The sequence below is a fragment of the Rhincodon typus genome, unplaced genomic scaffold, assembly GCF_021869965.1.
Source record: "Rhincodon typus isolate 14 unplaced genomic scaffold, sRhiTyp1.1 hic_rhity00001764, whole genome shotgun sequence".
Classification (NCBI taxonomy): domain Eukaryota; kingdom Metazoa; phylum Chordata; class Chondrichthyes; order Orectolobiformes; family Rhincodontidae; genus Rhincodon; species Rhincodon typus.
Window position 1 is genome coordinate 1 of NW_025967402.1, and position 12485 is coordinate 12485.

General features: G+C 38.9%; 1 protein-coding gene across 1 annotated transcript; it reads left to right on the top strand.

Annotated features, from left to right (window-relative positions):
* Positions 1-132: 132 nt before the first annotated feature.
* On the top strand, positions 133-12049 carry LOC125481335 (cone cGMP-specific 3',5'-cyclic phosphodiesterase subunit alpha'-like). Its single transcript, XM_048592768.1, has 8 exons — positions 133-214; positions 346-446; positions 2235-2342; positions 2445-2508; positions 3330-3404; positions 4661-4744; positions 7115-7268; positions 11325-12049. Exons 2-8 carry the CDS (start codon positions 403-405, stop codon positions 11405-11407), a joined length of 612 nt encoding a protein of 203 aa, XP_048448725.1. The 5' UTR covers positions 133-214; positions 346-402; the 3' UTR covers positions 11408-12049.
* Positions 12050-12485: the final 436 nt, after the last annotated feature.

Below are 12485 nucleotides of genomic sequence, written 5' to 3' on the forward strand. Positions count from 1 at the left end.
CTCTCCAAAACACTTGATCATGATCTTTGCCATGGATACTCTATTCATTTACTGATGAACAAAATTAGCAGCTGGAAAGCATATTTTAAATTCTAAACCACACATTAAAATAAAGCTCCTCCACAGATCACAAGCACCTCTAGCAAGATTACATGGGTCTTCTATTTTGGAAAGACATCACCTTGAATACAGTAAAACATTACTTCAGGATGAGGTCAGTATGCCAAACATTACTGAATAATTTAGAAGACATTTTAAGACAAGTGCAGTTTTGTATATATATTTTAAATATTTAGTGAATTCACATCTGAATATTCCTGTTTCCCATTCTATTTACAATGGCAGAGCATAAACATTTTTCAGAACTTGAATCAACGTCAATATGAAACAGTCATCCATTTAATGGAAGTTGCAATAATTGCAACCGACTTGGCCTTGTATTTCAAGTAAGTGTTCATTTCTGTTACCTTTTCTTGCTATACACTAATAATTAGATTAGGTGGTGCAAATGCAACATTTTCAGGTGATGGGACATTGTAGAATATTGTATTTTTACGACATTTAAAAAAAATTCTCATGAATGATCCTGAGGACACTAAAACATTCTGAGCATCGGCTTGACAGCTAAATAACGAACTCTTCCCAAGATCTGGAACAGTTTGGAAATGCTTACGGCCTATACTCAAGTTAGTGATGGAGAGGCTGAGGTAGCACAAAAGTGGGCAAATTAACTGAAGTGGAACTGAGTCTTTTTCAGGATTGATAAGATGATGAATTTAAAGCATAGTCCACAAACTCTGGTGTAGCATGAGAATGGAGTCACAAAGGAGGAACAAGACGGATCTGTGTACAACAGATGAGCTATGAGCAGCACAAATTTAGAAAGTTTTATGAAGATGGATTTCACAGAAGTATAAACAATATTAAATGGTATTGAACACTGACTCTTAGGTTTAGGGGACTAGAATAGAAGCAGGTTGAAGACAAGATTATAACACATGAGTTGGACCACATTTTAAGTATTGTAAGCAGTTCTGCACTACACTGTGGGAAGGATGGATTAGCCTTGGATGGAGTGGACAGCGGGGCTACTGGAATGATACCTGCATTCTAAAGACTGAATAGTTATAAAAGATTTCACAAACTAGAGTTTATAATTTGGAATATAAAGGTGTTCATCAATGTTTGAGATATTAAGGGGAACAAATAGGATGTACAGAGAGAAACTATTTCCTTTGGTTGGGAAACCTCGGACTAGAATGAATGAGGGGGGTTGGGGTGGCACAAACTCTTTAAAAAAATTTAGAACCAGTCATTTCCAAAGTGAAATTAGGAAACACTTAAACATACAAAAGATGGTAGAAGTCTTCCTCAAACAGCCGTTCATACTAAATCAGTTGTGGAATTCAAAAGTGAAATTGGTAGATTTTTGTTAAATAAAGGTATTAAGGAATAAGGGAGAAAGGTTGGTATATGTCATTAGATTGTAGACCAGCCATGATTTCACTGAATCCCAGGACAGGCTTAATGCACTAAATGACATACTCCTGTCCCTACATTCCATAGGAATGCTGGGCTACTGTAACATTGAAAAAAGCAGAAAGACTGATAGTACGGGGGATGAAGTTCATCTTGGATCACAGTGAGTGGCCAGCAGGTCTGCTCAATAACAGGAGTGACAGTAATTAACACAGTCATTAGCTATTGTGTAGGACACAGCACAGGAGGTTGAGGGGAGATTTGGTAGAATGTACAAGCTTATGACAGATTTAGATAAGGCAGACAAAGGGAAGCTGTTCCTTTTAGCTGATGGGACAAGAAACAACAGATACAGATTTCAACTTTTGGCAAAGGAGAACAAGATGGGGACAGAGGGAAAGTTTTGTAGATGGACTTTTTTATTGAGCAAATGGTAATAACCTGCAACTCTCTGGCAATGAGTGTGGTGAAATCGGAAATGATCACTGATTTCAACAGAGAACTGAATGGGGGATTTGAGGGAAGTAAGTTTGCAGAACTAAAATAATCAAGTAGGTGAGTGGGATTGACTAGATTGCTCTACAGAGAGCTGGCTGGTACCTGGTGGGAACTATAGTTTTCTTCTCCAACCTAGTGACTCTATGATTTAAAGAAGTCTATACTGCACACTATGTCATCCTCAGCAAAGACACATTAAATGGAGTTGAATTGAAAAACAGATTATCTTAACAACATATTTTTTGAAATACTTATAGGAAAAGGACAATGTTTCAAAAAATTGTAGACCATGTTGAAAAAATAGAGAATGAAGAAGAAGCCATAAAGTATATTTCTTCTGACCCAACCAAGAAAGAAATTGTTATGTATGTATTTTACTCCTAATATATTTTTATTATTGTTCAGAATATTTTAAAAAGATAATGACTTTTTTTTTATCATCCTAATACCTTTTCAAACTGTTGCAGGGCAATGATGATGACAGGATGTGACTTGTCAGCCATTACTAAGCCATGGGAAGTACAAAGCAAGGTAAGCAAAAATGCCGATTTTAACGTCTATTCGGGTGACATTACACATTTCTCCAAAACAATCGCATAAGTTTGAAAAGACAATGGGAACAAAGTATTACATTTTAAGTTATTACTAAAGTTGCTTAAATGATCAAATGATTTGCATTGGGAATTTCAGCATTTAAGAAAAGTTCTTGGAAAGGTATTTACATTTATTTTGTTTTGAGGTTTCGCAGTTATTTTAAAGATTTACTCTTCTCTCAAGTGTTTTAACAGGGTTCAACGTCTGTCTTTGATTAGATGGATGTCAGTGCCTTTAGGGGAAATTCATGATAGAACAAAATTCAAAACAATAATTATCTTGAACTTATTCAATGAAAACTTAATCTTCATAAACCAGAATTTCATAGAATGTTAGAGATTTCACAAATCTTTTTATAATTTAGACAAAGTTATGTGTATGAAGAGCTGTCTAATTTTATTGTGGCATGGTTTACAAATACTGAGATGATGCATTTTGTTATTTCTAAATGTTTAGAAACAAATGAACCCATGTTTTGTCAAAGTCTACTTTTACTGAAATTGAGCATCTTTAGGTTTATAAAAAATAACATGCTTTCGGTTCTTCTTAGAAAAGTAGTCAAATACTTTAATGCAAATTTTAAAAGGTCTTGAATTTGCATATCAGGCACGTCTGTACAGTATTTTGACACAACCTGCCCTTTGTTTGCTATGTGATACTTGATTAAAGCCATGTAAGATTACTCCATGTGCTATATCTTCAAGTTGGCAATTCAATATTTTTCTCCACTTATCCTTTATAAAATGTTTTCATTTCAGGTTGCACTTATGGTTGCTAATGAATTCTGGGAGCAGGGTGATCTGGAGCGAACAGTTTTACAGCAACAACCTATAGTAAGATTTGAGTGTCTAAATTAAGTCAACTTAACATTTGGATAATTAGTCTTAAATTATACAAAAAGAATTGACTGGGGATATTTAAACTTTTAAAACTCTATACTGAAAGATGTCTTGGTGGTGCAGTAGATAGCATCACTGACATAGCACCAGAGGCCCTGGACTCACGTCCCACTCCAGGACCTGATGGTCATGGAAGGTGTGTTCGTAGGTGCAGTCAAACAGGTTGAATATCGGCTTGTAAATCCTGCCAAGATATGCCACTGGTAAGTGTAGGAGGAATGCTTGATCAGCATGTAATGGAAAGAAACTGGGGCCACTACCATCACTATCCATAGCTCCAGGCTACTACTTGCTGTATGTTGCCATGGCAACTTTGACTCCTTGGTTGGGGGAGTGGCTGGGTCATTTGGTTGGATGGTCACTGTGGATCAGATTGGTACCAAGAGCATGAGGTTTGATCTGGCTGGGCTGGATTTAGGATGGGTTGCCTGTGCCTACATGTGGGGCTATTGTAAGCTTGAATTTACAAGTTTGATTTGTTTTCGGGCGGTGGGGACACATTAAGTGCAATGGATGCCCAGTTCATTGCCTTCCTATTCACCCTGTACTGACCACCATAATACAATTCACCCAATGTATAGAAATAATTAAGGGTCAATTGAGTTTTATAAAAGATGTATTAAATGCCTTGGTAAAGTTGACATGGTAGTGGGCGTCTTCTAAAAGCCAAGAATAAAAAGGGAATAACTATCTTTGGGTAGTGCCATTTGTACATAGTGGGTAAACACTCTCACCCCCACTCATAAGATAGTTTCCCCCGGGACTGGTTGCAGTACTGGCAGTGCCCACAGCCAAGCTCTGGCGCTGCTGGCACAGCCAACAGGAACTGCCGGAAATCCCCACACTGACTGGCAACTGCAGGGAGTAGGACTTCTTCCCATTCCCATTCCCATTCCCATTCCCATTTTCCAACATCCAGTGCATGTAATGCCTGCAGGACACCCTTCCTATATGCCTGTCAGCTGGCCACAGACTTGCCTTCTGTAAGGGAGAGTGCGAGTAAAATTGTGTCATGTGGCACAGTGGGTTGGATCTGCCTTGGGGCAAAGAACTCAATATGAAGAACACTTCACTGCTATAGCTGAGCAATTTCGAGGGTGCAAAATTTAATATAGTGTGTTGTATCAATCAATAAAGCTTAATCTAAGGAAATATGCTTATTAACAGAATTGGCTTTTTTTTAAAAACAGCCAATGATGGACAGAAATAAAGCAGATGAACTCCCAAAGCTACAAGTTGGTTTCATCGACTTTGTGTGTACCTTTGTGTACAAAGTAAGTACAAAGGCTGTTTCATTCTCTGTCTGGTCTGAATTAGAATCATAAAATGGTGACAGACAGAAAGAGGCAACTTGACCCATTGTACTTATGCCAGCTCTTGAGACCAACTAGAAATTGCTAAAAGGAAATGAAAAGTCAAAGCATTTCACCTTGCATTCATCAGAACTAGGACATTAGAAACTGACTTAAATAAAGGCACACCAACCCGTACAGGATAGGAGCAGGGTGTTGAGTGGTTGGGCAATGGTTCACATGAAAATGCAACAAAAACAGTTAATCCTAGTTCTTTGACCAATCATTCTTACCACCTATTCTGAGCTGTGGGATTGCAGCAGACATTGGCAGTCTCCATGATCCCTTTATTTTTCCATTAGAAAGGTCCAATGTATGTACCGATTTCTTTTGCTGATGGAAAATAGGGTCTTGAGTATTAATATAGATAGCTTCTAGCATGCACAAACGCATCACACAGTGAGTCTGACTGATGATCATAAATTGGTTTCCAGTATTATTCTTGACACACTGCCAATTTTTTTATGAATTCCAATTGTAGAATATTAGAGTAATAGTGGACAGTTCTGGGGCTTGAAAACACGGGCCGATGGAGTATAATACGCATGCTGCCTTCTGTGAGTGGACAATGGGACAAACTGTTGTTTGATACAGTCTGCCAGTCACTGGGATATCTGGTCCATATGCAGGGTTCTGGATAAGGGATGAATAGGCTTACCAAGGAAAGCTAAATGATAAGGCAGCATGGCAGGGCAGGTATTTAGGTAACGATACCCAAAGTGGGACAGCGTGTACAACATCAAAACCACAGCAAATTGGGTCAAAGGGGAATAGGTGCCCTAGATCTGATGGTTGTATCTCTGGATATTGAAGGAAGTAGCTACAGAGATAGCGGATGCACTGGTAGTAATCTTCTCAGAATCCCTAGTTTCCGGAAAATTCCCAGAGGACTAGAAAACTGTCAATGTTAACATGCTTATTCAAAAAGGGAGGAAGACAATAAAACATGTAACTGTTAGAGTCCATTAGAAATAAACACAGAAGAGCATTTAGAAATACATCATAATATAATTAAGTAATCTACTCTTTGCTTCTACTTATAAAGCAAAAATATCTCATATGCACCCTCTTTAGAATTGTATATTTACAATATTTTATTTTTTTATTATCCCACTTTTATTCTGCCTTTCAAAATGGACCACTCCATACTTCTCTGCATGAAAGTTCATCAGAAATGTCCATCCATTTCACCAGACTTTTGAATTTTATCACTATCCTCCTCATAGTTCACATATTTCCAAGTTTTGTCTCATCTGTAAAGTTTGAAATTATGTCCTATTCACTGACGTCTAAGTTATTAAAATATATCAAGATAAACCGTGTTCCTAGTGCCACCCTATCTGGTCTACTGAAAATTCTCTCTTGTGGGCATATGCTTCCACAGTACCCAAACCATAACCCCTCCAAAGGCAGCCCATTGTTTCCTTGCAGTTCTGTCAGTCAGTCTTTTTTCCAATGTGCCTAGGCTAGATTTATTTCCCACTCACTGAAATTACCCTCCTCAAAATAAATTCTCTCACTCTAGGTTACTCCTTGTCCTTTTCCAAAACCAACCAGAGCCTTATTATAAAATATTCACTCTCTCCTAAATATTCTTCCACTGATACTTAATCCATTTGAGTCAACCCATTCCTCAGAAATGGATCCAACTGGGCCTTCTTTGTCACTGGACTAGAATTGCACCGATCAAGAAAATTCTCCTGAACAATTCAAAAATTCTTCCATTTATACTATTACTATTACAGTCCATATTAAGATAATTAAAATCTCACATCATCACCTCTTTGTAACTTTCACACAATCTTTGTAATTTCCCTGAAAATGTGCTCGACAGCTTCCCCAAGAGATGATAGGCTGCACATCATATGCAACGTTACCTCTTCTGCTGCATAAAACCACCCAAATGGATCCTATTTTTGATTGGTCTAGGACATCCACTTTCTCCAGCACTAAAATATTCTCCTTAATCAAAACTGTCACCTTTCATCCTTTCTTCCCCTACCTTTCATTCCTGATCACTTTTTATATTGGACTATTTAGTACTCGGTCTTTGTTTACACCACATTTTATTTATATTACAACTTAATTGTTTGAATTAACGTGTTCGATCGAACATGTTCTGACACACCTCTGGAGCAGCTGGGACTTGACCTGAGTCTCTTGACTAAGGGGTAGAGACATTACCATTGTGCCACAAGAGCCCTACCACGATAAAATATATTTTTTTATTAAAACTTTAATACATTACATGATCATTGAACTGATTATTTAGTGGCTCATTGCCTTTTACAGGAATTTTCAAGATTCCATAAAGAAATAACGCCGATGTATGAGGGGCTCCAGAACAATAGAGTTGAATGGAAATTACGAGCTGATGAATATGATGCAAAGATGAAGCTGATTGAAGAACAAAGGAAGGAAGAAGAAGAAATGGCAGTGAAGAAAGGTTAGGCTTTAAATCTTAGGTAAATCTTTAATTTACCATTCTTTTAAGCCCATTGAGTCCCAATAAGACTTGTGTTCATGAGTGCACTCATGATTAGTTTTTAATGGAATTGGCATATTGCTATTTTGTTCAAAAAGTGTAAAGGAAACCATCAGTCTAGCAATGATGAAAATGAGGACATACTTTGGGATTTGTAGCTACGTTTTAAATTTACTGTAGTCTCATATCAAGCTGTAACTTGGAAATGCAAAGAGTAAATGAACTAAGAAGGTCAAGTTACTGAGCTAATGGCCCAGATATTCTGTGGAGTGGCAGTCACTGTTGACTGGACCTCTACTCAGTTTTTTTTAGTACTCAGCTTCGTCTTTCTAGCCAGGAATTCCAATCCTAGCACCTTCAGAATTGTGCTGGGTCCCTGAAGTTAACTCTTCTCCTGCCGTGTGGGGTTGTCAGGGGAAATCTAACTGCACCTCTCTTACAGCAGTCAGTCTGCTGCATTCTGATATTTAAAAGTCCATCAGCACAGCTAGATACTTTGACAATGGCTGTGAAAGATTAAGTGTGGAGTTAGGGTGGCAGCTTAACTGGGGTCAAAGTGAAGTAGAATGACAGGTGAGTAGGGTGTCACTTGGGTACTGTGCCAGGAAAGTGATGGAGTGCTTCGAATTGATTGGGGGTGGGGTGGGTAACTGGCTGGTGTGGCCATAAATCAGAAGAGTTGTATGCACATTATTATTGTTTTGATAAGTCTTATTAGGTCTGTAGACACTGAATTCCCTGATGTCTATGGAAAGAAACCCAGTGGTCAATTTTCACATTCTAAGACTTAAAAGTCATAGAGATGTACAGCAAGGCCCTTCGGCCCACTATGTCTATGCCGTCCAATGAACCCCAAACTACACTAATCCCATTTACCTGCACTTGGTCCGTAGCCTGCTATGCCCTAGTATTTTGATACTCATTCAGATGCTGCTTAAATGTTGCAAGAGTACTGGCCTCCATCACCCACACAGGAAGCACATTCCATATTTCCACCACGCTCTGGGTGAAAAAATGTTTTTTCTCCGATCTCCTCTAAACTACTTGCTCCTCACCTAAAACCTGTACGGTCTGGTCTTAGACACATCTGCCATGGAGAAAAGATTCTCACCATTTACTCTGTCTATGCCTCTTATAATTTTGTAGAACTCAATCAGATCCCACCCCCATCCCTCAGCTTCCTCTGCTCCAGGAGAAACAAACCCAGTCTATCCAGCCTCTTCTCATAACTGAGATTTTCCATTCCAGGCAACATCCTGGTGAATCTCCTCTACATCCTCTCCAGTGCAATCACATCCTTCCTATAGTGTGGCACCAGAACTGCATACAGTATTCCATCTGTGGCCTAACTAATGTTTTAGAACATTATAATACTTGTTATAGTCCATTTAAACCTATCTAAAATCATCATGATTCACACATCCATTAACAAGTGATTGATATTTAAAATAAAGTTAATTGCACTTGAACTACAATGCAACAAAGTAATGTGCCATTGTCATTACAAGCACTTGCAATATTTCCTGCACAAATGCTTCACAGTCTTTCAAATTGGTATCTATTTTGTTGGATCTCTCACTTCTAACCCAACAGTTATGGCCCTTAAACTGCATTCATTAAAAGCTATATTCCATCCAAATTCCCTGACATCAACAATGCACACGTCAGTGGACCATCTCTCACTCTGGTCACATCCATTCTGATGGCACAGGATTCCCAGAGATTCCTTTCTGCAATCCCTTTTAAATGGCCACACTGAACCACCAGCAATGGGTTTTGTTCAATCCAATACAGTATGTTCTTCTGGTCTTCAGTTCTGTAACCTTAAAAATGTATAACACTCAGCAATTGTCTCTGTGTTATTTGCAGGGACCTGTTGAAACACAAGAACTTATTCAAAAAACTGCCAAACAACAAACTGGTCCATTCGGGAAAGCTTGCTTATTTTCCCTTGTTCAAATTTTCTGTGTTTTCTGAGCTGAAATGTAGGTGGAAACTAAACAACTCTGCTTTCTATTTCCACTTTGCTTCTTAGTTGTTCACAGGGCATTTCTTGGAACTTATTGTTATAATTAGGAAATCAATGAACTCTCTTGCATACTGTTCCTTTGTATGATATGGACTGAGCTAAGGAATTCCACAATGAACATATCAGATTAAGTCCTGCCCCATCCATTGTGAAGGGTGGTAGACAATTAACTAATTAAACAAGTAACTAAGCAGAAATTACATGAAGCATATCTCCATCATTGATAAAGGATCCCAGCATGCCAGTGTAAAAGGCAAGGTGGATGGGTTTGTTACATTTTTTAAACCTCAACTGCTGAGGCGATAACCATTTTGACCTTCTGCAGTCTCACCAGTGTTAATTCGATTCACTCAACATGGTATCAAGAAATGGCTAAATGCACTGGATCCAGACAACATCCCAACTAGTATTACATTACTGAACACTTGTGCTCCAGAACAAGCCATTCCCTTAGTGCATCTGTAAGACTGGAATCTACCACAGGATGTCAATTACTGCCCAGATACGTCCATTATCTGGTCAACAACAAGCGGATCAAATCAAATCCAATCTGCCCCACCAGTCTATGGTCGATCATCAACAAAGTGATGGAAAATGTCGTTGACTGTAGGCTGTCTAATACTACTGCATTTATCTTCCAGCAGGGCTACTTTGCCCTCATTATTGCCTTGATTCCAGTCAGTGAAGTGTGCAATCCCACCCCAATTCACATTGAGTCCAGTTCCTTGATGTCATCCAAGGTTGAAAGCTGCCTTGATGTTAGGGGTAGTGACTCTCACCATGTCTCTGGAGTTCAAGCTGTTTTGTCCATGCCTGAAGTCAGGTCCTGGCAAAAGCCAAACTGAGTGTCAACGAGTGACTGAGAGTCTCTGCTCTTGATATCACGGCAGCATTTAACTGCATCAAGGAAAATAGTAAAATTGAAGTCAATAGCAACTGGGAGGTGGGCAGGCGATGGGTGGGAATTGTTTGCTTGTTGACATCATCCCTGATGTTTATCTGTAGTTGTTACAGGCCAATAATCTTACTCCCAGGACATTGCTATACGAAGTCCTCTGGTAATGTGCTGGGTCCAACCATCTTCATTTTCCTAAACAATGGTCTTGCCTCCAAAATAAGACAGAAGTGGGGTGTTTGATGATTGCAGAGTGTTCAGTGCCACTGCAGTTCTCAGATATTGAAGCGTGTGCGCCCATGTGAGGCAAGACCGGACAAGCTTCGTGCTTAGGCTGATAAGGGGTACTAAAATTTATCACTACACAAGTACCAGGTAACAAGGGACAATGTAACCATCTCCCTTTGACAGCATTACCATTGATGAATCCATCACCATCAACCACTAACCTGAAATTTAACTTACGCAACCATATAAATACTGCAATAACAAAAATAGGCCAGAGATGGAGATTTTGATTACGAGTTACTTACATCCTGACTCCTCAAAGCCTGTCTTCCATATAAAAGGCAGAAGTCAGGAGTGTGACAGAATAGTCTCAAATTATCTGCATTGATACAGATCCAACAACATTTAAGAAGCTCAGTACTAGCAAAGGCAAATTAGCCAGTTTGATTGGTATCTCATCCACCATTTTAAACACTCACTCCCTCTACAGCTGGTGCGTTGTATTTTAGCAATCTCCCAAGGCTCCTTGGACAGCACATTCTTAATCCATGATCTCTCCTACCCAGGTGTATGGGATACCGCTACATGTAAGTTTCTCTGAAAGTCACACAACATCCTGACATATATTTATATTGTCATTACACACTGTCAGTATGTTTAAAATCCTGGACTGCAGAGGTTCATGAAGACAGCTCATCATTGCTTCTTGAGGGCAAATAGGAATGGGCGAGAAATAACATACTTTATATTTCAGTCATATTGCAGAAGGGGAAGTTGGCACTTCAAATGATTTTAGAACGAGTTTATTTATCAAGTGATCACAAATGGAACTGAGATCTTTCTCTCTCATTTTTTCTTTCTGCAGCAGCAAATGGAGAAGTTGAAGCTGGAGATGAAGGGAAGGAAGGCAAACGTGCTGGAAAATCCAGAACATGTGAAATATTTTAAAACTTTGTGAATGGACTCGGGCATATTACAAACTGTTTAACAATGATTCACCAAAAGATTCATTGGATTAAGAGTACAGATTCACCAAATGTCTAAACAATTATTTTAAAATAATTTTGTTCTTGGGATGTGTACGCCACTGGCAAGGCTAGTATTTATTGCCCATCCCTAAATGCCCTTTAGAAGCTGGTGGTGAACCACCTCATGAGCACCTGCAGTCAGTGCACTATAGATAACACCCAGAGTGTTTGTTTCCCATAGCAGTTTGTACACCTCAATGGTTTATTATTGCCATTTCAGAGGGCAGTTAAGAGTTAACCACATCTCTACACAACTAGAATCGTGTGGTCCAGACTAGGAGTGGCGAGCAGATTTTGTCTCCCGAAAGACATGAGTGAATGATGGTTTTTTAAATAAAGGTCCAGTATCTTCATGATCATTATGAATGGAACCACCATTGTATTTTGGTTGCATTATTAATTAAGTACATTTAAATCCCCACCCCCAAGCCCAGCCACAATGCTGGGATTTGAACTCATGCTCCATTGCATCAGTCAAGACCTTCAGACTACTAGTAACATTACGAATATGCTGCCATCCCTTAACAAGCTCAAAAATAGTCTGCAGATAAACCAATATTCCACCAGTTGCATTATAAAATCAATGTAATGAATTTCCAAATTTATCCTTTATAGTCAGGGAGATATACAGCACAGAAACAGACCCTTCGGTCCAATTCGTCCATGCCGACCAGATATCCTAAATAAATCTAGTCCCATTTACCAGCATTTGGCCCATATCCTCTAAATCCTTCCTATTCATATACCCATCCGGATGCCTTTTAAATGTCATAATAGTACCAGCCTCCACCACTTCCTCTGGCAGTTCGATCCATACACGTACCACTTTCTGCGTGAAAAAGTTGCCTTTTAGGACCTTTTAAATCTTTCCCTGCTCACCTTAAACCTATACCCTGTAATTTTGGACTCCTCTACCCTGGGGAAAAGACCTTGACTATTCACCCTATCCATGCCCCTCATGATTTTATACACCTCTTTATTTAAGAAAAAGCACACGT